Source organism: Muntiacus reevesi, chromosome 15 (assembly GCF_963930625.1).
Source record: "Muntiacus reevesi chromosome 15, mMunRee1.1, whole genome shotgun sequence".
Classification (NCBI taxonomy): Eukaryota; Metazoa; Chordata; class Mammalia; order Artiodactyla; family Cervidae; genus Muntiacus; species Muntiacus reevesi.
The window spans coordinates 61,420,411-61,446,053 of record NC_089263.1 but is presented as its reverse complement, the minus strand read 5'-3'; the positions used below and the strand labels follow the sequence as shown (position 1 = coordinate 61,446,053).

General features: G+C 52.9%; 1 protein-coding gene across 4 annotated transcripts in view; it reads right to left on the bottom strand.

The window, feature by feature from the left end:
- WDR25 (WD repeat domain 25) overlaps positions 1–25,643 on the bottom strand; it is a 133,029-nt gene that overhangs the window by 66,067 nt on the left and 41,319 nt on the right. Inside the window, exon 1 of one of the 4 annotated variants that reach the window (XM_065905936.1) lies at positions 12,752–12,940. The exons of the other annotated variants lie outside the window; for them this stretch is intronic. Coding sequence (XP_065762008.1) covers positions 12,752–12,811 — 60 coding nt within the window. The 5' untranslated portion in view covers positions 12,812–12,940. Of the gene's footprint in view, positions 1–12,751; positions 12,941–25,643 lie in introns of those variants that run through there. 4 annotated transcript variants of the gene reach the window in all.

The following is a 25,643-nucleotide window of genomic DNA, read 5'->3' as shown; positions in this document are numbered from 1 at the left end:
CCCTTGACTCGCCGGGCTCCCCGCTCCTTGCTGCCCACCCTGAATGCAGATCGTCAAACGGGCTTTCACCCTGCTCCCTGCTCTTTTTATCCTAAGATGTACTCACTCAAAAACCGGAGGGGGGGAGTGGAGGGTATGACCTTGTTCAGTTCAGTCGCTCAGTCATGTCCGACTCTTTGCGACCCCATGAACCTCAGCACGCCAGGCTTCCCTCTCCATTACTGACTCCCGGAGCTTGCTCAGACTCATGTCCATCAGTGATGCCATCCAACCCTCTCGTCCTCTGTCATCCCCTTCTCCTCCTGCCTTCAATCATTCTGACCTGGTTAGAAGGAGTCGTGACGTCGTATTTTAACTTCTGTGCATCACATTCCACGTTATGGTATCACGTGAGCCTCACACAGACTCAGGAGGCCAGCGGAGGAAGTTCTCTCCATTTCACAGGAGTGCAAACACAGCCCTGGAAAGACTGGGCAACTCTCAAGTCATTCATCGGGTTTATTCGACAGATATTTATTCAGGGTCCACTATGTGCCAAGGACATCGCTCACTGCCTGAATCTCTGGGGAACAAAAGAGCTCACAAGAGTCTGATGGAAGAGAAAGATATTAAGCCAGTGTACAAACAGGTAGTACAAGTGAAGACACCATGAGAGCAAAGAGCTAGCCTCCATGAAATAATCGGAGCAGGGGAATGGGCCTGCCTTGGTGGCCCAGTGGTTAAGAATCCACCTTGTTAAAAAAAAAAAAAGAGGAATCCACCTTGCAATGCAAGGGACCCGGGTTTGACCCCTGGCCCAGGAAGATCCCACATGCCGAGGGGCAACTAAGCCTGCACGCCACAAGTACTGAGGCCCGTGCACCCTAGAGCCTGGGCACCGCAACGAACAGGAGCCCTCCCTCGCCGCAACTAGAGAAAGCCCACGCCCAGCAACAAAGACCCAGCACAGCTAAAAGTTAAATAAACAAATTTGGGTGAATAAGTAAAAGAGGTGAAGCTTAATTTCGAATAGGGAGGTGGGCAGGCTTCTGAGCAAGGCGGGAGGCAGGAGGTCGGGGCAGAGCCGGCCTGAAGGAGACCAGGAGCCCGCGAGGATGGACGAGAGGCAGGAGTGGGGAAAAACAGATCGGAGAATTTCAGCACTGTCTCCCTCCATGAAAGCTGGGGCGAGGGCAGCGGAAAGGGTTAAACACAGGAAAGCAAAGCAATAATCAAGATTTTCCTTCCGAAAGAACACTTGGGCTAAGGCAGAGGAGGCCAGGATACTGTGGGAGACCGGTGACGAGTGGCGGCGAGGAAAGCAGCTGGGTGCTGCAGAAAGAGGGGGCGCCGCTGGAGCAGCGGGGAGGATGGAGTGACGGCAGGGGCAGGGAACTGGGACACCCGCCACCTGAGCGGGCGTGAGGGGCCGGCTCTCCCCCGGGCTGGGCCGGGGTGCCCCCGGCAGTCACTGAGAGGGCACCCCGAGAGTGCGGCCTGACCCAGCTCCAACCGCACCCTCCTGCGGGCCCGGCCTGGGGGCCCCTGTGTCCTGGGCTGTCACACACACACTCCTGTCCCTGCGGAGCGCCTCCTGACCGCCTGCTCAGAGACCCAGCCGAGATGACCCTGCCCGCGTGCCTGACAGCCAGCCAGGGCACGTCCCCATGACGGGGGCGACCACTCTAGAAAGTGAGGGTCACTTGGGTCCTGCTGCCATGGCAACCGCCACAGGCCAGCGCCAGGCTGTCTCCGCTCCCCAAAAAGGCCTTCCAGGGCAGCCCTGTGGGCAGCTCCGTCAGGCCCACGCCGCCCACCAAAGCCACGGTTCTCGCCAGCCCTCCCTGAGGGGGGTGGTTGTTTCTGTTAAGATTTCTCAAACGAATGTGGGCCCCTGACCCTAGAACTCAGCCAGAAAGCCAGCCAAAGGATAAACCGGGTGCCTTCTGACCACAAGGCCTTATCTGGCTGTGGGCTCCTGCCGGATACACCCAGGGACGCGGCGGGGTTTGTGAATGAACCCCGTCTGGCGGGGAAGCCTTCAATGACCTGTGAGGCCCACGCTCACCGCCAGCCTCACCTCCCGCCACCACCTCACCTACACGTGACCTTCCATCGAGGCTTCCCAAACCCACCCTGCTCTCCGCCACCTGTGCTTTACACATGCCCCCCCGCCACTTCTACCTGAAGTGAATTCCTCCCTCTCCACCGACTGGCCCCCACGTTTCCTTCTGGACTCAGCTTAGATGCTCCTTCCTCCAGGAAGCCCTCCTGACTACCAGGAGTAAAATCCCAGCAGGTGTTCCCATCATGCTCCATGCTTCCCCTCTGGGAGGGCTGGGTGCACCTTTCGCACAAGGCTGGCACCCTGTGCCACCCGACTTCCTCTTTCCTAAAGGGAGGAGCGGTCAGCGTGGTCAGGACGGAGTGGCCAGTGGTGGAATCATGCGGCCAGATGGACTGCTCTGCTTTCCCATTTTCAGTCGTTACTACTTTCTCCTATTATTTACCTCGTTTTGCAGATTTTGATAGACACACACATGCACTTGTATAATAACCCCCACAAGAGTTATCATTTCTTTAGACCCCCACGGGCCCCACACTGCCAGATGCTGAGTCGGGTGATAGAACCTCCACAGCACCCTCTGAGGTGGACGGAACTGGGTCACTTTACAGGTGAAGAGACTGAAGTTCTAGGTATGAAGGGAGTGGCCCCAAGTTATATTAAGACAGCGCACAAGTGACAGTCCCAGAGTCAAAGCCCATGTGCTTCTCTCTGGGGTGCTCCTCCCCGGGTGCCAGGTGTTAGCACCCGGGGCAGCGGACAGTGGGTGAGGGACTGAAAAGGGACGGAAGGGGGCGCTGGATCTAGTCCTTGCCCTCAGACGGAGGAGCCAGTGTGAACCCGCCGGCAGCATCTGCACCGTCTTTTTCCCTGTGCATTTGGTTTCTCCCGAGATCCTACTGAATATATTATAATTTGGCAGCCTGCTTTCCTCACTTAACATTTTCCAATGTTCTTAAAAACTTCATTCTCAAAAGTGCAGCTACTCATCAATTCCAGAAGAGCCGAGCACAGATATGGCAGCGGCCTTGAACTTGACCATTTTCCCCTGGTGCCGATAGCTATATGCACACAGCAAGAGGATTTAACAGCCTGATTCAGCACGGTGGGAAGGAGTAAATTGCTTGAGTCTGGGAAATACATTACCTCAATCTCTCAAATGGTTTTTGAAAATCATTAGGCCACAGAAATGTCATTCTGCAGGCCCGGCTTCCTCCGCCTCCCCCACCTGCCCAGCTGCACCCCATGGCACCACAGCAACAAACTCAGAACGCTCGGACCTGGAAGCGGGGGGCGGTGGCAGGCTGAGCGCCTGGGCCCAGACACCCCCAAATCCCTCCTGAGAGTCAAGGAGAAAGTTTTGATCTGCTCAACTCACAGACACCAGACAGGGAACAGCTCTCATATCCCCCTGGAGGCTTGCAGGCCCACCGGCAGCAGAAACTCCTGCCCTGCTGCCCAGGGATGCTGCTCACCGCCCAGAAATGACCTCTGTGATATCTCCAGGTTGGGGCAAAAGTCAAACCATAGTAGTCTTATGGGTCTCCAGTGGTTCCAAATAGGAAAAGCAGTCCATCAAGGCTGTATACTGTCACCCTGCTTATTTAACTTCTACGCAGAGTACATCATGAGAAACGCTGGGCTGGAAGAAGCACAGGCTGGAATCAAGATTGCCGGGAGAAATGTCATAACTTCAGATATGCAGATGACACCACCCTTATGGCAGAAAGTGAAGAAGAACTAAAGAGACTCTTGATGAAGGTGAAAGAGGAGAGTGAAAAAGGTGGCTTAAAGCTCAACATTCAGAAAACTAAGGTCATGGCATCCGGTTCCATCACTTCATGGCAAGTCAACGGGGAAACAGTGGAAACGGTGGCTGACTTTATTTTTCTGGGTTCCAAAATCACTGCAGATGGTGACTGCAGCCATGAAATTAAAAGACGCTTACTCCTTGGAAGGAAAGTCATGACCAACCTAGACAGCATATTGAAAAGCAGAGACATTACTTTGTCAACAAAGGTCCATCTAGTCAAAGCTATGGTTCTTCCAGTGGCCATGTATGGATGTGAGAGTTGGACTATAAAGAAAGCTGAGCGCCAAAGAATTGATGCTTTTGAACTGTGGTGTTGGAGAAGACTCTTGAGAGTCCCTTGGACAGCAAGGAGATTCAACCAGTCCATCCTAAAAGAAATCAGTCCTAAATATTCATTGGAAGGACTGATGCTGAAGCTGAAACTCCAATACTTTGGCCACCTGATGTGAAGAGCTGACTCATATGAAAAGACCCTGATGCTGGGAAAGATTGAGGGCAGGAGGAGAAGGGGATGACAGAGGATGAGATGGTTGGATGGCATCACCAACTCAATGGACATGGGTTTGGGTGGACTCCGGGGAGTTGGTGATGGACAGAGAGGCCTGGAGTGCTGCGGTTCATGGGGTCACAAAGAGTCGGACACAACTGAGAGACTGAACTGAACTGAAACTGAGTCCATATCTCAGAAAAAACCCCTAAGTCTACTTACTTCTAAAAGCGCCAGCTAAGGACCAAATAACCAGTTTCTGGTAGCTTTCAGTTAACTCAGAACCTCAGCGCCCCGAGCTCTTGCCCAGGCTTGGGGTTCTTGGGGGTTGGATGGTTATCACTCCCTAACAAACTGTACCTGGAATACATTGTGATAAGTCGTTCAGTCGCGTCTGACTCTTTGTGACCCTATGGACTGTAGCCCGCCAAGGCTCCTCTGTCCATGGGATTCTCCAGGCAAGAATGCTGGAGTGGGTAGCCATTTCCTCCTCCAGCGGATCTTCCCGACCCAGTGATCGAACCCCGTTCTCCTGCATCTCCTTCACTGGCAGGCAGGTTCTTCACCACTACCGCCACTGGTAGCTTTCAGAGAACTCAAGCCCTCAGCGTCCAAGCTCATGCCCAGGCCTGGGGTTCTCGGAGGGTGAAAATTCATCACTCCCTAACACACTGTACCTGGGATGCATTAGGTGGTATTATAAATGGAGCCCCCCAAGTTTTTCTAATAGTTTTGAATTAGTCTCTGTAATGACATCACTTCAGTGAGCGCAAAATTATTTTACCTGTGAAAGTTTAACAAGTGACTCTAAAGGATTCAGAGGAGTCATATAATCGGATAATCATGGTAAGTCTGCAGCACTCAAGTCAACCATTTTTGTGGCCACACAGCCTGTAATTTACAGAAGCTGCCTGGCTGTGAGTTTAGCAGCCAGAAACCCCTTCACCTGCACTTGTGCTGACAGCATCAGGGACTCATACATCAGGGAACAGCAGTTCCCCCAAGCACCAGGTCAGCAACGCCTGTCCTGATTACAGAAGGCCCATTTGGTCATTAGTCAGTCTGTCTCTCCCACACTCTTGCTCACGAGCTTCCGGATACGGCACGTGGCTTCCAGCTTTTTTTAAAGAGGAAAGCAGCTCAACTGCTGCTTGGCTTTCAAGCTGTTCTTCTGTTGCGGTGTGTGGGCTTCCCAGGTGGTGAAGTGGTAAAGAATCCACCTGCCGATGCAGGAGATTCAAGAGATGCAGGTTCGACCCCTGGGTCGGGAAAGATCCCCTGGAGTAGGAAACGGCAACTCGCTCTAGTATCCTTGCCTGGAGAATCCCACGGACAGAGGAGCCTGGCGGGCTACAGTCCGTGGGGTCGCAGAGTCGGACACGACTGAGCAACTGAGCAAACAACAGCGCACTGAGTACTGTGTGCTACAATCCACATATATCTTTATCGTCCACATTGGCAGGGCACCTGCTGCAGCTCCGTGTCATTTGTAAAGACCCCCGGGGACCCCAGGAGCAGGTGTACACGCCAACCCGCTTCCGCTCTGCACGCTGATTGGGCCTCCGGCTGCTCCTTCCCACCCACCAGCCAGAAGGTGGCCCAGGGCAGAAAGGCCAGGGGGGCACAGTGCCAGGGACGGGCCACACGCGGCGGTTAACCGAGGGCTCCGAATCCTCGTGGTTGAGCCTCCTTCTCCTTGGCCGGGACAGCCGACCTAAAGTCCGTCCCCCCAAGGCAGGCATCACCCAGGCGGCCTGTCGCCAAGTCCTAAGTGCAGGGCTCTACACCCTGAGGCGAGGGGGCCGCTCGCCAGCACCGCCTCCAACACTCAGCTTAGGATGGAACACGGTGTCTTTCTCGCCTGGACTCCCTCTGCCCAGCTGCTCCAAGAGGGGCTCCGAGCCCACTCCTTCCCAGAGAGGAGTCAGGAGCTCAACAAGGCAACCCGGGGACTGGAGAACAAAGGCGAAGGGGAGGTTCCTGATAATCCGAAAATGAGGAGCCCGCCACCCAGCAGGCCTCCCTTTCAGCTCTGGCAGCCAGGGAAGCTTGCAGTGACTTCAGGGGGCCAGGTCGGTGGCTTCTGCACGTTCTGCCGCCCCCGCCCCCGGCCCCCGAGCCACAGCGCTGCTAAGCTTTCTTTTCATCCTGACAACGAAGTAAGCCTGAAGATCCTCTTGTCGCGCTCTAAGTTTTTATGATAAACTAGTTTAAAACCTCTCTGGAAGTGGTCGTGGCATAAATTATAAATAAAGACCAACAAAGCGAAAGCTCTGAGGCACAATCTTATTACCACCTTGAAGGCGCTTGGTGTCATTTTTCTTCCAGTAAACATGTAAATCTGGTGTCCAAAACAATACAAGTTGCCTTATCCCACGGCTTATTTGCATGATTTCTAATGGCAAACAATAATAAAGTGTAACTGAATCCTCTCATCCTAAATTCATCTAGACATCACTGCAGAGAGTGCATTCACGCATTCCCATGTTCACAGGGGAGCCGTGGGGCGGGGGTCTGAGTCCTGGCGGGTCTGAGAGCAAGCAGGCGGCCTGGGGGACACAGGGTGAAAGCTATGGGGACGTGAAGGCCCAATTCCACGGGGAACTTCGGACACCCCAAACCCTAACCCCGCCGGTGCCCTTCCGTCAACGTGGCCTGAGCAGGCAACCCCACCTCTGGGCTGCCACTTCCACAGCTAGAAAATGGGGCCAGCCCCCTCGCTTCCCAGAGCTGCAGGGAGGCTCAAAGAGAATTACGGTAACGGAGAAAAAGGCGCAAAGGCAGGCGCCACCGGCCAGCCGTCTGTTCTGTTTCTCGTCCTCGACCACCTGCCACCAAAAAGCCCTGGTGCTGGAGCAAACGGGGCTTCTGACTCTAAAAAAAGTTCAGGCACAGCGTGAGTGCTTCCCTCCGGCAGGCCGGCCAGGCCAGACGTCTCGGCCACGCATGGGAGGGCACCGAGTGTCCACCTGAGCTCAGTCCTGGAGGCCTAGGACCACAGTCCCAGCCCAGGACCCAAGCAGCACGATGGACACGTCCAGAGACACACAGATGGGTCCAGAGGTCTGGCGGGCCCTGGGGTCAGTGTGCAGAGAACAAGACCTGGGCCACACGTGTCCGAGGAGACACAGCAGCCCTGAGACCACTGTCGTGGCTTTAGCAGCTGCCCTGGCCTCAGCCTCAGCTGGCGACGAGACCTGTCCTAAGCCAGGCAGGGCTGGGCCGGGCACTGGCCAGAGGGAAGCCCAGGCCAGACAGAACACCACACACCTGGGCTCCACCTCGAACCACGGGCTTTAGAGTAACACGCCCAGCGTGGTTCCCTGGGGCAGCTTTCCTGACTCACAAACCAAACGGGACAGGCTGTGCTTGCAAACATGCTTCTCCGCACCCCCGCCGCTACTTTCAAAATTGACCCATCGCCATCAGCCTCTGTGGAGCATCTGCTCTTTCCTGTCTGGCTTGCCTTTCCTTTACATGGGTCCAGCCTCAGCACTCGGCCAGGCATGGGTGTGAGCTTCTCAGGCCCAACCCCAGGTCTTCATAAGGGCAGCCCCTCGTGGGACTGAAACCACTGCTGGGGCCCAAGAACCAGAAAGGGGTTTGGGGTGGGACAGCTAGATCCAGTGGCGCAGGGTCGGGGGGAGGCTGGCCCTCCTTCCAGCTGCCTGGGCGGACTTGGCTCTGTCCCTCCTTTCTGTAATCTGTGGGACGGAGCAGCGTGACCCCCCCTCCTCCAAGCGGCCAGGAGGATAAACTGAGGATGTGCAAAAGGAGCACCTAGGCAGGCGATAGGCGACAGCCGTGATTATGACTCACGATCCAATCACTCAGCGCACGTTCCTCAACGCTTCCCAAACGCACGCACTTCACATCAGCCCCGAGCGCTCCCAATTAATGAAAGAACAAATTAAACTGTCATTACTTTGGTTTAATTCTGTAATTAAAGAACTTCAGGAAGCGACAAGCTCTAAATAATGCATGCTTTTATCAAAAAAAAAAAAAGAAAATGTTGAGTTCTGGGCAAAGAGGGGAAAAAAAAAAAAAGGTGGTGGGAAGCTTCGAGAAAAAGGAGAAGAGATCCCAGGCAGGAGCAATGATGTGTATCCCCAAAGATCTGAGGGAACAATCAAGTGACAGCTGAAGGACTTAATTTGTTTTTGAATTAAGGCTTCAGCTATCACCGGACACAGGAAAATAGACGGCCCCCACCCCGGGCTCCCGCCCCACATCTGCCATCTGCAGAGATGGTGTCGGGAGTAATTCAATTGGTGGCTCTTCCAGTTGATGAGGCAGAGCACGCAGTCGTTCTGACATCTGCTTGTGTGTGACTCTCCTTTTTACGTCAGTTGGGGGGAGAAGAGAAATAAAGAAAGGAAAGGCGTGTAGCACGTGAATTTGGCTAAATGCCTGTCTCTTGTCCAGCAGATCATGTGGCTGCCGCATGTTACAGACCTAACGAGGTTGCCCTCGCAGGGGTGGGTTTCTGAGTCAGGAAAATGGGATTCTAACCCAGCTCTGCTTCGCCCTGCTCCCTACCCCGCCTCTGAGCCAGCGAGCGAGCCAGTGCCTGTGGGCTGACAGCAGGGCTGAGTTAGGAACCAGCCGCCAGGCCTGCAACTTCAAATTAAATAACTTATTGAGATGTTTGCTTCTTGTTAGGCATTAATGTTTTCATAAATCTCGTACGCGGGGTAATTGCAGCATCCTGGTTCTCTGAATCACATAAAGAAATGGCTTTCAGACACGGCTCCCATTTAGGCTACTATTAGCTGCAGAACCCAAAAGATGAAATGTTATTAAATATAACTTTTTTTTTTTTTTCCCCTGCAGTATCGCCAAGTTCCAAGAACAGCTTGGAGGTTTCCCTGAAAAGGTTGGCAAATGTGCTTAGTACACAGAATAGCAGCTGCTTTACAAACTGCATACTTTTATTAAATTACTGCCCCTGCAACATCCCGCCAGCCACAGGATTAAAAGGCAGAAGAGATTAAACTGATGGGAAAGGCTCCCAAGCAACAGGTCTAAGTCACAAGGGGTAAATCTCCTTCTAAGTCTGTGCTGTGGGGGCAGCAATGGGGGGAAGGTGGTTCAGTTGGTGTTGGTGGGGGGCCAATACACAAAACTTTAATGACATGAACTCACCATTTCAAGACTAAAATGGCAATTATCTCCATTGCTAGACATGTCACGATTTCCTTTTCTTTCCTTCCTTCCCGATCTCACAGAATGCCTGGAACACAGTCCGTCATACTAAGCTACTCACTCACGTCTGACTCTGTGTGACCCTATGACTGTAACCCCCACCAGGCTCCTATGTCCATGGGATTCTCCAGGCAAGAATACTGGAGTGGGCTGCATGCCCTCCTCCAGGGGATCTTCCCATCCCAGAGATCAAATCCACGTTTCTTATGTCTCCTGCATTGGCAGATGAGTTCTTTACCACTAGTGGCTCAGACAGTAAAGAATCTGCCTGCAATGTGGGAGACTTGGGTTCAATCCTTGGGTCGGAAAGATTCCCTGGAGAAGGGAATGGCTACTCACTCCAGTATACTTGCCTGAAGAATCCCATGGACAGAAGAGCCTGGCGGGCTACAGTCCATGGGGTCGCAAAGAGCCGGACACAACTAGCAACTAACACTTTGACTTCACCACGAGCGCCACTTGGAAAGCCCATGTGGCTCAGACAGAATGCAGTAGGTGCCTGGTAAATACTGCTCAGTAACTGAGTGAACCTGTGTACCCCCGGCAGAGGGGTGCTCGGGAAACGTCCGATGCATCACTTCACTGAGGGGCACTGTGACTGTCCTGTTCTCGCTGTGAGGCGGCCACCTCCTAACCCCCTCGCTACACAAGCTCGCTCCTCTTAGAGGAGGCCCCTGCCCCCTCCCAGCCTCTGCACAGCCGAGTATGACCCTGCACCGCTGCCTGACCCTCTCAAGAGGAGGCTTCTCGGATCTGAGATGGGAAGCCAGAGTGGCGGCTTCTGCCCAGCGCTTGGCACCGTAGAAGGGCGACTCTGCACCCCCACAAGCCCCGCCCCAAGGGATGCCCGCTGCCTGGCTCCCTGCCCAGGACAAGCGGGTCGAGAGCTTCACTCCCAGGGCCACTTCATCGTCACGGCAGCATTGGCGGGTGTGAGGCCATGATGACTGCTTCTGTCTTGCAGGTGAGGGAACTGAGTAGAGAGCTTCGTGACTTCAGTGGCAGGCGAGGCAGCAGCAAGCCCATGTTGGTCTCCACTGAGCCCCCAGCCCATTTGCAGGGCCGCACCAAGCCGCCCCGGGGGCGCTCCTGTACGCCACTCACTGCCCCCTCCAACTCACCCCCTTCCACGTGCCCTCACACTGCCTCCACCTCTGCCTGGAAGGCCCCCGAGGTGAGGGCCTTCTGCCTGGTGAGGGGACGCCCTCCCTTTGAGGCCCGTGTCAGCCTCTGCCACCGTTCCTCCTCCCCCAGCCGTGAGGGCAGCCTGGGTCCTGCTTCCAGCACCTGGGCCACACAATTGCTCCCGTGGACGTCTACCCATCCCCCCTCTGCAGGGACCGCTCCTTCGAGGGGAGGGGCCCCCAACCTGCTGCTCTGTACATCTCGGGACCCACCGCAAAGCAGGGGCCCACCTAACGCCTGATGCTCAATGAACAGAGCGCCTTCTGAGTGTCCATCACGACACTGGTGTCAGAACACTCTGAGAACCTGAGCCAGGAAGCAGCGTCTGGGCTCCCGGGCATGCTCTCAAGACCAGGCAGACCTCGGTGGGCCTTGCTTGATGGAATCGATGAGCAGGAAGTAAACACGAGGCTGCTCATCGCCTCCAACGTGAAAGCCTCACTCGGAAGGCCAGGTGACCGGGCACTTGGACACAAACTCAACAGCGGCCTCTTTAATCATTTCAGGGTTAATAAAAAAAATGTCAATTACATTTGTCATCATGGTCACCCTGGGGGAACAATCCCGGCGCAGATAAGCGCCGGTCAGATGACAGTCTGGTCTGTGTGTCACATGTCCCTCCAGCTGCCTCACTGACGAATTAATCGAGTTGCTTACCTCCCTCCTGGCCTGGCCCTTCTTAAATAATCAGTGGTAATATGGATCTTCCAAATAATCTGATCAGAGAATGGCTGCTCCAGCTCGCCCAAAATAAGGAAAAGGAACAGAAACAAGAAATGAGCCTCTAAATACCCCAGAAGTTGGAGGCCGCCTGGAAAGTTGGGCAGGGTGTAGCCCTGGACACACGAGCTTCTCCCACCTCGACGGGCTGGGGCCTGTCCTTCCATCCCTGCATCCTTCAGTGCCCAGTGTGGTCCCCTGCCCCCGAGAGCTTACCCTGTATCACACTGGCCAGTCTCCACGGCCCCCATAACCTTACGCGGGGTCCCACCCTACCACCCTTCTATCTGCCAGCAAACGGCAGCAGAGACCAGACTGAGCAGCAAGCCCCGCTGGGGCTCAGACCCAGGTGTCTGGTAGCAGCCCGTTGCCCACGGCCGAGGGGCTCCTGAGGACGCTGCCTGTCTGCATTTTTTTGAGAGCAGCTATTTTGTAATCAAGGAATTCCTGCACAAATTGTCAGGTGCAAACGCATCCAAGAGGAAAACGCTCCCCTGGTATAAACTGACACTTAACACACAAACTTAGGAATGAAGTCAGGTTGAAACGGAATAAGGAAAACATTGCTTTCTACCCCAGGACCACGCCAAATGCTCTGAAACCATTAAATTTGCCTAAATTAAGCCTTCTATCTTTATCAGAGAATGACTTGAAAATGACTGTTCGGGGACTGCTACGTACATTTGTTTTTAAACAATGGATCCTCCCCTTGACGTAAACCTGGCCTCGGGCCCAAAGTCGGGGGTCCTTGTTCCCCCAGCCCTGACCAGAAGAGGGGCCTGGATGAACCTCCTGGCCTTGCCCCCTCCCCGCCCCCCGCAGCACAGAATATGCTGTGCTGGTTCTGTTCCCAGCCCCAGCAACGTACTTCACAAAGGAAAGGCATTTCTGTCACCAGAATCTCAGACATTCAAGATCGCTTTTATTTGCAGAGAAAACACGAGGAGTATGAAGAATATATACAGCTATTTCCTGGATTCATTTTAAAGCTGTTGCGACTCAAAGGGTTAAGCTGAACGGGGAAGGGGGGCTCCTCAGAGACCACTGCTAATTTCTCCAACTCACTGTCATGTAAAATGCGTTCCCCCGCCCCCACGAGGCGATCAGGGGTTTCCCGACTGCCCTTCTGGAGAGTTCTGTCTCCAGTGAGACATCCAGATGACACTTTCTCGACAGCCCAGCAGTCATTAGGTTTGCAAGTTAACTTCCATGAGACAGGCGAAGGCTCTTATTTTGATGGCTTCCCTCCATTTGGGCAATTTTATCCCCTTCATAAACACTAATGGCTCTTGAATACCTGCTGTGGGTGTGGTGTGCTGTGCCAGGCTGAACTGCACAATGCCACACAAAATGCCATCACATGAGTCACCCGTCTGCGCTGGCAGTCAGCTCCGTGATGCACAGGAGCCCGGGGGCTGAGGCAACTTCTCGGCTTCTCGGCCGTGGCAACGAGCAGGTCTCCAGAGGGCAGGGCTCCTCAATGCAGGGCCCGCCACATGACAGACACTGCCAGGTGCCTCCCACATAGCATGGGTAATCCTACAAAAAAAAAAAGGAAAAAAAACCAGGAAGTTTCACGATGCCCACTCACTCACCAGTAGGAAGAGTGATGGTCAGAGAGGAGGCCTGGCTCGGGCTCGGGCTCAGAGTTAGAAAGTGCCCAGGAAACTGAAGACCAGTCCCACCTCCGCACCACCCCTCACCGCGGTTTACAGGAGGGCGCCTTAGTCACTACGCACCGGGCCACGGCCACCAGCAGGTGGTCAGTCGTGTGGTGGCAGAAATGCACACTCCTCCCAGTCCCAATCGCACACTCCCCACCTCCGCTCCCTGCACCAGGAGTTGTAGAAAGAATGATGGCCTTGGACCCAGAGGACTCCGAGTTCAAACCCCTGGCTCCATCTCTCACCAGCTCTGTGACCAGCCTCAGCAACGCCTGAGTTCCCTCAGATGTAAAGTAAGGGAAATGAAACAAACTTGAACTTCAAGGGCTGGTTGAGAAGATTAAAAGAGATTAAAGGAGATAACATATGCAAAGCCACTCAACCTGTCTCTTCTTCCTAATCAGCTCTGCTGTAATCAGCTGGGGATGAAAGAGCATAAGCCTCAGCCCTAATTCCAAATCCCACCTGACTGACCCGCTGGATGCCCTGAGCTCAGGGCACCACTTCGCTAGGCCTCCCTGGGCTGGCTGGCTCCCTCTCACCACCATTCAGGCGGTGCACGGGTTAAGGAGACTGTGTCTGGCAGGGAGTGGGCGCTCAATAAAAGCTCATTCAATTCAATTTGACTTAATTAAAAAACCCTACTCATAGCCTCGAGAATGGCAGGAGCGCAGAGGGCTAAAACTACAAACTCAAATCCATTTGAAGCCCATAAATTTTATATCCTGCCGATGAATGCATTTTCTTATTAAGCAACAATATTATAAACCGCTTCTGAATTCCTGGCAATGTTTAAGAGTCATATCTTCATCGGGCTAAAAGCAGTTGTCAAATCACAAAGAACTTGAGGGGTTCTAAAAGAACTGATGAAAAGGAATAACTGAAACCAAGTTTACTGAACAAATCAAATTATTTCACTGCTGTGCCTGACTTTGCAAAGCTTCTCCAAATTACACTTCATTATGAGACTCAGAAATTAGACACCAGTAACAAAATGAGAAAGCCAGAATGCATAAATATTTACATAATCGTCAGAATAATATTCTTCTGTGCAAATCCACCTACTACTTTGTTTATTCTTATTAACTCAAGTTTAGAAATGGGACAATCGTTTGAAACAGGGCCCTGGGGATTTCTCTCCCTGACTCCAACCACTTCTTTTCCTTTTGAGAAAACAATGGTGCATCAGAAAAGAGAAAGAGAAGGCGGGGGAGGCTGGGATGGCCGCTCCCTGGAAGCCCCTTCGGGCCTCAGTGGTCAGCTTGGGACTCGGAGCAGCTCCGCAGATGTACACACTGATGACAGCATCTCGCTTCTCCCACTGAGGAGGGGTTAACACACCAGGGCTGTGGGTGGCCACGCAGGGGGGACAGCGGGCTAGCGGGGGCAGCAGACGATTGCCTTGGGGTGGAACGGTAAAAGCGATCGCAATCAGGACAGTAGCAACTAATGACCAGGTGTCTACGTGCTGCACACAGCATCCCACATCGCTACCAGAGCTCTCTGCAGATGGGGACACATTGTCCCAACTTGGAGATAAGGGAACCCAGGTGCCAGAGCCAGCAGCCGCCTCATTCAAGCCCACACAGCCTGCAGGCACCAGAGCTGGGGTACGGGCCCAGCTCTGGGTGGCTTTTCTTAGCGCACGAGTACCACCTACTGGGCGCTGACACCACAGGTGCAACAAACCCGCAACGGGCGCTGGATGTTTCCGTGGAGGTGGGTCCCACGGAAGCCAAGGGGAAAGCGGGGCTGAGATTGGACGGCGGTAGAAACGGAGGAGACTCACTCTCTGCAGCCGGGTGTTGCGCCAGGAGCAGGGCCAACCACCACGCTAGTCCTGGACAGAGTCCCAGGGTTGAGTTTCACCTCCTCCTTTCTTACCGTGGTCGTCAGTCTGCAACCACATGAATCAAGCCTTCATTCATTCATTCGTTCAGTGAGCAGGCGCTGGGCCCCTGCTCTGGCTCCTGCCCTTGCCAAGCACTGGGGAAGACCCAAATGGCTGAGGCCCAGCCCAGCCCTAAAGGGCCTTCTGTGCTTCACTAGGCAAGACTTGAACTGTTGTGTCACATTTTCCAAAACAGAAAAGCAGAACAGATGCTTCAGCATATGAGGTGGCGCAGGGACAACCGAAAGCAGAGCACCCAGGCAAGCCGACGCCCTCCAGGGCCAGCGTCCCGGTTCCATGGTGGGTGCGCGTCCTCCACAGCCACAGGGGCTGGGGGCAGGGACCAGGACTTCCTCTTTTGCATGGGTGATTCCTAGTCAGACACTCGTAAGTGGGAAACAACCTCAGGAGCAAGCCAATCACGTGGCAAAGTGAAACCCCGTCACGTGGGGGGCCAATGTTCCCTTTTCCTCTCCTTGGGGAAAAAGGCCCCCTTGCCCTGAGACAGTGGATGCCCAACACAGAGGCTGCCCAGTGGGCCTGGAAGGGAGCTCAGGCCACAGTTCACGGCCACACTGCCGCAAGGTGCCGATCGTCAGGCGGGGAAGTTAGGGTACCAAAAGTATCGGTCGGCAAATCCATGGAGACACCATTAAGATGCCATTAAAACACCATTAAAACATGTAAGCTCAGTGTAAAACTATTTCACTGCAGATTATACTGCTATAAAATAAACAAAGGAAATGGATTCCAAAAAAGCATTAGAGTAACATTAAAGCAAACAGAACCCCTCTCTCAAGTGCAGGAGAAGTCTAAGTAAGAAAAGCACGCAGTCCGCGGTGGAAAGCGGAGCCCAGACTCAGCAATGAGCCCCGCGTTCCAGCCGAGCCTCAGTCTCCAACTCGCTGCGTGACCCTCCACGAGCATTTCACCTCTCTTAGCCTCAAGATCCCCTATGGAGAACATGGTACGTTGATGAGAGGGTTAAAAAGGATGAGAGGAGAGACAGAAAGTTACACGCTCAGACTCCACATCTCAAGCTCACGTGGCCGGCCAGGAAAAGAGTCGGGAAGTGTGATACCCAAGTCTGGGCTCTGAGCATCTGCACTTGTCTGAGAAGAGCTCGCCCTGGGGCTGGTGGTACAGAGAAGCCACCTGAGGCCCCAGGAGATGCAAGATCTATGCACCGTGCATAGCCACAGTCCACAGTCCCCCTCCTCCAGGCCCTCCTTCAGCTAAAGGCTGCAGGCATCTCCGGCACTGTCTCTCATTTCTCCCTGGAAGTCCAGCCAGCAAATCTCACTCAAGAGCCTCTCTGGGGTGACCCAGGGCCCCATGTTCTTCCTTGAAAGGCTGGAAGCTCCCATCTGGACTGGAAGCTTCAGGATGAGGTCTGGGCAATGCATTCCTGTTCATTGCATTAACCTCACTGCCCGGCCAGTGAGCAAATGAATCAGTGAACTCCCAGCTGCTCACCCCATGTGGCGGCGGCAGGTGGGGTCACAAGAGTCACCTCAGGACCAAAGGCCCACTCTAGCTTAGAGAGCAACTCTTTCAGAAGCCTGCAAACTATTTTGATTATATATCACTATCACTTTAATTTTTTTTAAAAACTTTTTTTTGAGCACGCAACTGTAGAATACATAAACACTTTTCTACCAATACATTCAGTTCAGTTCATTTCAGTCGCTCACTCGTGTCCAATTCTTTGCGACCCCATGAATCGCAGCACTCCAGGCCTCCCTGTCCATTAGACACATGATAAAACATACACACACAAACAGAAATTTCAGAAAGATAATGTGAAAAATAGCTGTAAGTGGAACATCAACAGTTTCTCCTGGGTCACCCCTCCCTGCTCCGGGATCTTTTTATATGACACCCAGGGATGTGGCTTCCCGGTGGGTGGCTCAGTGGTAAACAATTTGCCTGCAATGTGGGAGCCACAAGAGACACAGGTTCAATCCCTGGGTCAGGAACATCCCCTGGAGAAGGGAATGACTACCCACTCCAGTATTCCTACCTAGAGAATCCCATGGACATAGGAGCCTGGTGGGCTACAGACCGTGGAGTCATGAGAGTCGGACACGACTGAGCAAATGAGCATGCACACCTGCAGAGACCGGTCACCTACAGGGCAGGGCTGGGGAGAGGGGAGCTGGGCCACGGAGACGGTGTCGGGGGTGGGGAGACGCTCCCCTAGACAGAGCTTTTCTGTCTAGATTTGACTTCTGTACACACGCTAGTGGTTTACACCGAAGGAAAGAGGAAGGAAGGCAGGGAGACAGAGGGGGGAAGGGAAGAAGGGAAAGTAGAACAGAAGGAAAAGCAAGTGCACCGAATGGTATTTCAAGCCAACAACAAAATCACACTTGACAGGGACAGGGAAAAAGAACTTGGCGCGAGGAACATCTCAAAATTCGGACAATATGCCCTCAGTCTACAGGCCAAAAAAAAAAGAAGAACTCTAATAATGAATTCTAATTAGCAGGGTTTTGTTTTGTTTTTTCTTAACAGAGGTTAACAATTCTGAAATGATGTTTTGACATTCTAGAAATTGGCAAGTATATAAATATGTTGTGAAAATAGGAGCCAAGTTTCACATTCTGGAGAAGGCAGCTGCAAGTATGGAAATGGAAAAAGGCAGAATGAGCTTCACAGTACTGGGTGGGATTTAGAGAAATCCACGTGAACTCGTGGGTTTAACAGTAAGGAGTAGGTAGAGGTATATATATGGGTATATGCATGTATAAATCTACTGATCTGTCTTCTGAGAAGCACTGACAGCCCAGCATTAGTGAGCACACTTAAAACCCAAATGTTGGCTTCTAAAAACCTTTCTCCACTGACAGAAGGCAGAGGTCCTTAGAGGTCCTTTGTAAACAGCTCCTTGGAGACAGGAAAAGACAGAGCAAGATGAGCCTGAGATGCGCTGCTGTGCCAGAAAGTAAGCAGGCATTCAAAGAATGGTGGAAACATCTCAAATGGACACGGGAGCCAGCTCGAAGGAGCTTCCACCGGTCAGATGATAAAAACGGATTAGAATTTATTAAACTAAGAGTCCGTGAATCCACACTGATATAAAATAAACAGACTTATGGGCGGGGCTCTTTATAGTAGGAGGAAATGATAGGATCAGAAATCACCACTTTCCAAACATCATCATAGGAATTGATAATCAGAGGAAACGCCAGTTCAGTCGCTCAGTCGTGTCTGACTTTTTGAGACCCCATGGACTGCAGCACTCCAGGCTTCCCTGTCCATCATCAACTCCCATACCTCGGTCAAACTCATGTCCATCGAGTTGGTGATGCCATCCAACCGTCTGATCCTCTGTCAGAGGAAACATCAATGGACATTAAAACTGGTGGACAGAAGTTTGAGGAATAACAGGCTATTTGTGCCGTCTCAAGGTGTCTCTCTACACGATACTTTTGCATGACAAAAGGTAAAATCATAACGACGCTGCAGAAATCTGGCAGGCCTCTCCCTAACCAAACCATCAAAGCCAGGATCTCCAACAACAGAACTGACAGCATGTGCCTCCCGATACGGGGCACCAGGAAGGACACAACAGTTCCCCTGGGACATTCCTGCCACAAAGTCCACAGCCTGAATCTAACCACGAGGAGGCAGCAGACACACCCAAAATGCAGGACAGTCTTACAAAACACCTGGCTTGCACTCTTCAAATACGTGAGTGTCATGAAATACAGGAACTGTTCTAAACTACAGGAGACTGAGGAGGCATGACAAGGAAGGTGACACATGATCTGAAAGTTTCTTCTGCTATAAAAGGACACTGCTGAAAAAAACCTCCACGAGGTACATCATAAGTGATTAGATGATAAGGCTGTTTCAATATTGTTTTCTTGATTTTGATAAATGCACTGCGGTTATGGAAGAGAATTTGTTGTTTTTAAGAAATCTACACTGAAGTATTTAAGGGGAAAGGACCATCAATCTGTAACTTAACTCTTAAGTGGTTCAAAAAAAAAAAGCACCTAAGGATGTGTGTAAGAATGTATATACGTGTTGTTGTTATTGTTGCTGTTTAGTTGCCAAGTCGTATCTGACTCTTTTTTGACCCCATGGATGATAGTCTTCCAGGCTCCTTTGTCCATGGAATTCTCCAGGCAAGAATACTAGAGTGGGTTGCCATTTCCTTCTCCAGGGGATCTTCCCGACCCAGGGATCAAACCCTCATCTCCTGCATCGGCAGGCGGATTCTTTACAGGGAAGCCCATTGTGCATATACATCTATATATATTAAGACAGAAGTAGAGAGAGACTATAAAACGGTACTAACATTTGGGGAATCTGGGTAAAGGGTATCTGGAAAATTTTTGTAGTACTCTCACAACTTTTCTGTAAGGCTGAAATTATGTCAAAACTTTTAAAAAAGGAAAGAGAAAGGAGAAAAGATTTTTTTTTTCTTTTTGTAGCCTGGTAAAATTTGGTGGAGTTATTTGCAAGGTCTTTTGGCAGGCTAGGCTTGGGGGAGACTTTGGCGCTATGACAGGACACTTTCTGAAAATAACTAATGAGAGGAGTCGACTCTTAAAACTGGGGTAATATCCACTTGTTACGTCTTCTTTACAGTTGGTGTTTCTAAAGATACTTTCCTTTTCATTTCCTCCCTTCCTTTCCTTTCTTTTCAAATTGCTGCCTCTGGCAGGCATCCTCACCTGAATGAGATGAGAATAAAAATCCTGAATTCTCCTCAGCTCTCCCATTTCGAACACTGTCATAATTCACAACTCACGGATGCTGAAATTGAGATGCACGTGGGGTAACAGATATACTGCACAGAATAAACTCAAAGAAGAGAAGCGCTCATCCTGGAGGGAGAGTCACAGAGAAGGTTCTAAACAGAAATACGCTTTCTCCGGGCCAAATAGCTCTCCAGCTGTCAGAGGCTCTCACATCATCCTCAACATTAATTCAGCTCTTAGGGATGTTTTTTTCCCTCCAACACATAAAGAGGGAGACTTTAATAAATAATCCTTTAACTGCTTTTATCAAATGTGTATTACTTTTAATTCGTATTAAACAAAACCAAACGAAAAACCAATTTCTTTCAGTTAACTAGGGAAATGAAGTACCTTGCCAGGCAGTTACATGATCCCAGAAAAAATTAAAAAATCCTTTAGAAAATATAATTAAGTCGAAATGTTCTAAAGCCACTAGTCTTACTGAAAGTTGTTTTATTAACTGAAGCTCCAAGGATACAGATACCCAAATCAATCCCCGTCAATATTTTAATGTCATGCATTACTTAGCCACGCTAATTAAAGAAGAATGCACCTCAGAATGAACGGCAGGGGCCAAAGGGAGCAACAGGTCAACCAGCTGAGCCAAACGGCCTTGATTTAAGCCTGTGAGGCTGGTTCACCTGTCCTTCCATCGACTCCCTCACTCACTCGCTCACTCACTCCAGAAACCCCAGCCGTGGAGACCCAAAGCAGGCCAGAAGGGAGGCCAACGGTTTGCTCCTGCAGGCTGAGGCCTGGGGCACTTCAGAGCGGGCATCCCTTAGGCCCCTCCCCCCCTGCCAGAAAGGTGCCTGCCAGGTAGGGGGCCCGAGGAGCGAGCCCGATCTGTGCAAACCCACACAGCCTGGTCCTCCCGGGACTGTCCCGCCCCGAGCTCAGCAGGGCCGGACCCCCGCACTGGGTCATCTACACAGGTCACCGGTCCCCTCGGCACCTCTGTGTCCTCACCTACCAGCGGGGACAGCAGCCCTCCAGGCTCGGCGGAAGCTGCCAGTGCAGGCAGCGTTACACGGGTCACAAGGGCCCTCCAACCCTTTCAATTAAGTCAACACCCTTTCAGGGGGTAACTACTTGTGCCGGGCACTGTACATGCTGGTCATGAAACTGTCAAACTCCTTGCACTCCTGGAGCTAATTACTCAAAAATAAGGTATTACGATGAGCAAAGACACTAAGAATTTGGGTTTCACAATACGTGGCCCCATTAGCATCCTCCCCTCACCTTGGCCGAACCTGGCAACTCTTCCACTTCTACAAGAGGGCCAGCACGTCAGAGACTGGGGATCTGGAGCTGGCCCCCCCCTCCTGCCTCACACCTGACACTGGCTGATGGTCACAACGTGCCCTCCTGCGAACACACACCACTTCCCGGGGCCTCACGGCCTTCAGGATTTGGCAAGAGCCTTTGGGGCCAATTCCATCTCACCTAAGAGCTTCCAGATTCAAAGGCAATGAGTGTTCACGGAGCAGCTCCCACCGTGTGTCAGGCAATGTGCTCTGATAGACAGAATTGCATCCCCCAGATTCATATGTTGAAGCCTCAACCCCTAGGGTTGCTGTATTTGGAGACAGGGCTTCTAAGGAAGTCAATAAGATTAAGTGGGGTCAGGGATGTCCCTGGCAGTCCAGTGGTTAAAACTCTGAAGTCCCAATGCAGGGGGCACAGGTTCAATCCCTGGCAGGGGAATTAAGATCCCGCATGCTGCATGGCATGGCCAAAAAAAAAGGTTACATGGGGCCCTAACAGTGGGGCTCCGACCTGATAGCATTTGTGTCCTCGTAAGAAACACGAGAGAGCTTGCTTGCGCTCTTTCAACACAGCAGAAAGAGCCACGTGAGCACACAGCAGGAAGGCGGCCATCCCAAGGGAAAACCCTCCCCCGACACCGACCCTCAGCACCTTGCTCTTGGACTTCTCATCTCCAGAACAGTGAGAAAACAAATTTCTGTTGTGTGAGCCACCCAGTCCGTAGTATTCTGTCACCGCAGCCCTAGCAGACTAAGACGTGGCATTTCACATACATCACTGGGTTGAATCCTTCATTTTTTGAGGCTCTGAGAAGTTGGATGTGTAGGACCGTGAAGGCCTCCCCCAGGCCACTGGGGCCTTGTTTATAAAAGGCATCTTGACAGATAAACAGTGGATTCTCCTACAAGAGGACAGGCTTGTATCTGAACCCCTGGAGCCCCTGAGACCCCGGGGGATGGCTCCATCTCTCCTTCCACTCTGGATCCCGCTCACATGCTGGTAGTTCGGTCTCCTGTGAGCCCCAAGCAACGGGAGCGTGCAAGGCCCCCTTCCCACTGCTGTGCTACCCTGCCCCCACACCTCCGTGGTCCCCAAGGAGAGCAGGAGCTGGTGGTGACAAGCTGACAGTCAAGAGTTCTAGAAGGGGGGTGGACCACGTCTGGGAGAACAGAGGGTGTTCAGCAGCAGCCGGGGGTGGGGGGGGAGGGGGATGGCCCTGCTCTGCAGCCCAGATCAAAGCCTGAGGACAAGAAATACAAAGTGCCAAATAGAAAAACAAAATGTCCTGAAGTTTCACAAATGAGTACCTGCAGCTTGGTAAGAAGTTTCCAGTGACAGCATCACTCACTGATTCAATAAGTGCAGGATCTGAAACGACTTAGGTGGAAGTGAAGCTGACACGCTCTGGAAAACTCTATTAGATGACTCAGAGTGGCCCGGGGGATCGCGATGACTCGGCTGCCAGAGACGCGAGAGAAAGCTCGATAAAACTGCTTCATGAAAGGCGAGAAGAGAAACAAACCAAGATTATGAAATTAATACATATGAGATTTTAAATATAAATGTGCAGCTAAATTAAACTTACAAAGTAGAATAAAAACTAAGGTGCAGTACTTTTGAAAGGGGTGTCAGATTAAGAAATATATATACACACATACGTCCACTGGATTAAAGAGGAAGTGAACGGGCTACTCCTGGGGGCAGCTGCAGGCTGGGTGCTGCAGAGGAAACAGCCATGGGGAGGGGTCTGCCCACCGGGACAGCACAGGACCGAGGCCTAGAGGGCAGGCACCGGCCCCTCCGCAGGCGAGGGGATGCAGCCCAGAGGGCCGGTGAGGACTCCACGCTGGCCACCCCCCCACCACGCCTGAGCCTGGCGGTCCCGGCCTTCTGCCCCTGGACCCTACCGCCCAGGCCACCCTTGCCATCTGTCTGGGGGGGTCTAGTTGGCATCCAGGGTCCCACAGCACAGCCTCCAACCTCATGGCAGGGGCACACATTAGGGGTTGCCTCGGGAGGGAGAAGTGGCCTTGGGGGGCACTCCCCAGGGAACCAGGCTGGGGAAGGAACAAGAGATGCTTCCCACCCAGGTGGGGGGGCAGTGGTCAGCAGAGTCCCCACAAGCACCAGCTGGCCATCAAGGCAAGGAAGCCCACTCCCGCCCACAGGCCCTACCTTGCTGCCTGCTCAGCGCCCTCTCCTCCCCAGAGAAGCGGCAGGAAGGAGCCCTGGACCCAGAGTCGGGAGGTGAGGGCTGCAGCCCCTGCCCTCTGGCCTCAGGGTCCCGCAGGGCAGGCAGGGAAAGGAGGCTGCTCGGAGCCTCCTAATGGCAGCCCCGCCCGCCCGCCCGCCCGGCACTCTTGCCAGGAGTCATTTTTCTCCCCAGCGGCCGCGGCCCCAACACCCCTGAACTTGTCCTCAGAAACAGGCTATTTTTCCCTCGGTGGTGAAGGATGTCAAGTGATAGGGCCAGTTTAATAACGGAAGTGATGACCGGGACCCCGTGAGCATCCTTCACCCTCACGCCACCCCCGGCTCCGGTCTCCCAGCCCCCGCTAGCACGCTGACAGCAGCCGCCATCACCCGGTCACCGGGCATCGCTCCTCAACACTGACAAAGCGCCTACTGCGCGGTACGCGCCGCGCGCGCACACCAGGGATGCCACCACAAGCCGGGCCCGCGCCTCTGCCCCGCAGTTAACTAAGGGGACGCCCTCCAGGAGGTGACAAACAAGGACGGTGAGGGAGGAGGGGGAGGGTGGGAACAAGCTGGGAGGGGGGCGCCCCTCTCAGTAGGAAGTGGGTGGGGGGATCCTGGGGAAAAGAAGAGCGGGAATTACTCGGTGAAGCCATGCAGGGGAAGAGGGAGGCCCAGGAGGCCCCAGGGGCAGCGGGAGCAATCGGAACTCTCTGGAAGACAGACAGGAGCCTCTGCAGGGTTTGAAGCAAGATTCGAGTCATCAAGGACATGGGAGCCCCTCTGTCCACAAGTTCAGTAGCTGCTGTGGAGAAACGGGGCCCGGCTGGCAGGGGACACTACTCTGGGGGCAGGGTGCACCCCCTATTCTGCGTGTGCAACTGCCCAGCCCCATGCCTGGCACCTAGCGGGTCCCAGTAACTGGAAAGATGCTGTGAGTGTGGACGACAGACAGTGTGGACCAGACTGCTCGCCAGACGGCTGGGGCTCAGACGATCACGGTCTAGGATGGGCTTTGGGGCACACATCCTAGTGTGCAGGATGTGCACACTTAGGGAGGTTGCGGAATGAGAACCGCTAAGGAACCCACTATGATGCCACCGCCTAATCCCGAGCAGGGTCCACGCACGGTGCTTGACGAACGCTGCCTGGGTCCACGCTGGCGCCCGAGGACTTTATTGGCTTCTGACAGCCCCACATTCCCGCCTGAAATATCGCACCAGAGCGCCATTGTCTAAGATTCATGCTTTCTTCAAAGAACTTGGAGCACAAATTTATAACTTGTTGTCAAATAGATGCCCACTGTTCTCTAGAAGGGCAATCCCATTTGGGGAAAAATAGCCAATAACTCTTCCGAGTTGGAAGACCATTCTCGAGTTGATTTCCCCAAGCACGAGGAGAAGAAAGGCAAAGCAAAGTGTAATTGCAGAAACAATAACCCTATAGACATAACCCAATATCTTCCCCACACTGACTTTTCAATAATTTTGTGATGGATTCTCCCAGAAAGCTTAATTTGTACTTTTAACCACAAGAGTTAGTGGGCCAGAAAAAATTAATTCCCAGTATTGGCTCACAGAGAGAGAAATAAAGGCCTGTCTATTAATTTTTTTAAACCACCCCATGCGAAGCCCCGGAACGCGTATGCGAGGTGACACCGTGCGGAGAATAACCGGGACCTGCTTTGTACTGATACCGATACACTTCGGGGTGGACGTGTCAGCCCAGGCCCCAAGCAAGCTCGAGGTCGAACCCTGGCCCCACTCAACAACAGCCCTGGGCTCGTGTTGAACGTTCCTTCCCCCCAGGCTGCACGCCGGGCCCCTAAGTAAGCCGAAATTGTTTTAATTCTGCCCTGGGCTCATTACTGGCAAGAGCTTTAGTAAACAGTCCGCACATTTCAGCCGGGGAACAGTTAGATTAACAAAGACCCCCGAAATGAAGCCTGTCATTTTCGAGAAGTCTTTTTAAAACAAAAACCTGCCAAGGCCTTCATACAGCCTGCCGAGTGCGCGTCAATACGGGTGATCTCAGCGTCGCCGGCTTGTGACAGCACTTCCTAATGGGTTTCAGAGAGGCGAGCCAGGCTGCCAGGGACAGTTACCGTGAAATACATGAGCCAGGTTTCAGCTGGGGTACCGTTCCCCCATCAAGCCTCGAATCATCAACGCGAGAGGACAGAGAGGGTGGGGAGTTCTGGAATCTAGCCGATGTGAGTCCAAATCCTAGTCTCCCCAATTTCAGCTGTGCACCCCCCAGCAACACGTGTATATCTGCCCAACCGCCAAGCAGGGGGTGAGGGTCAGTCCTTGGGGGCACAGGCGGGAGGGGCAGGTGTGCGGGCGAGGGGGCGCCCCGCTGGGCCTCAGCTTCCCCACCGGCACGAGGGCACGAGTCAACGCTTGCTCTGCGTGC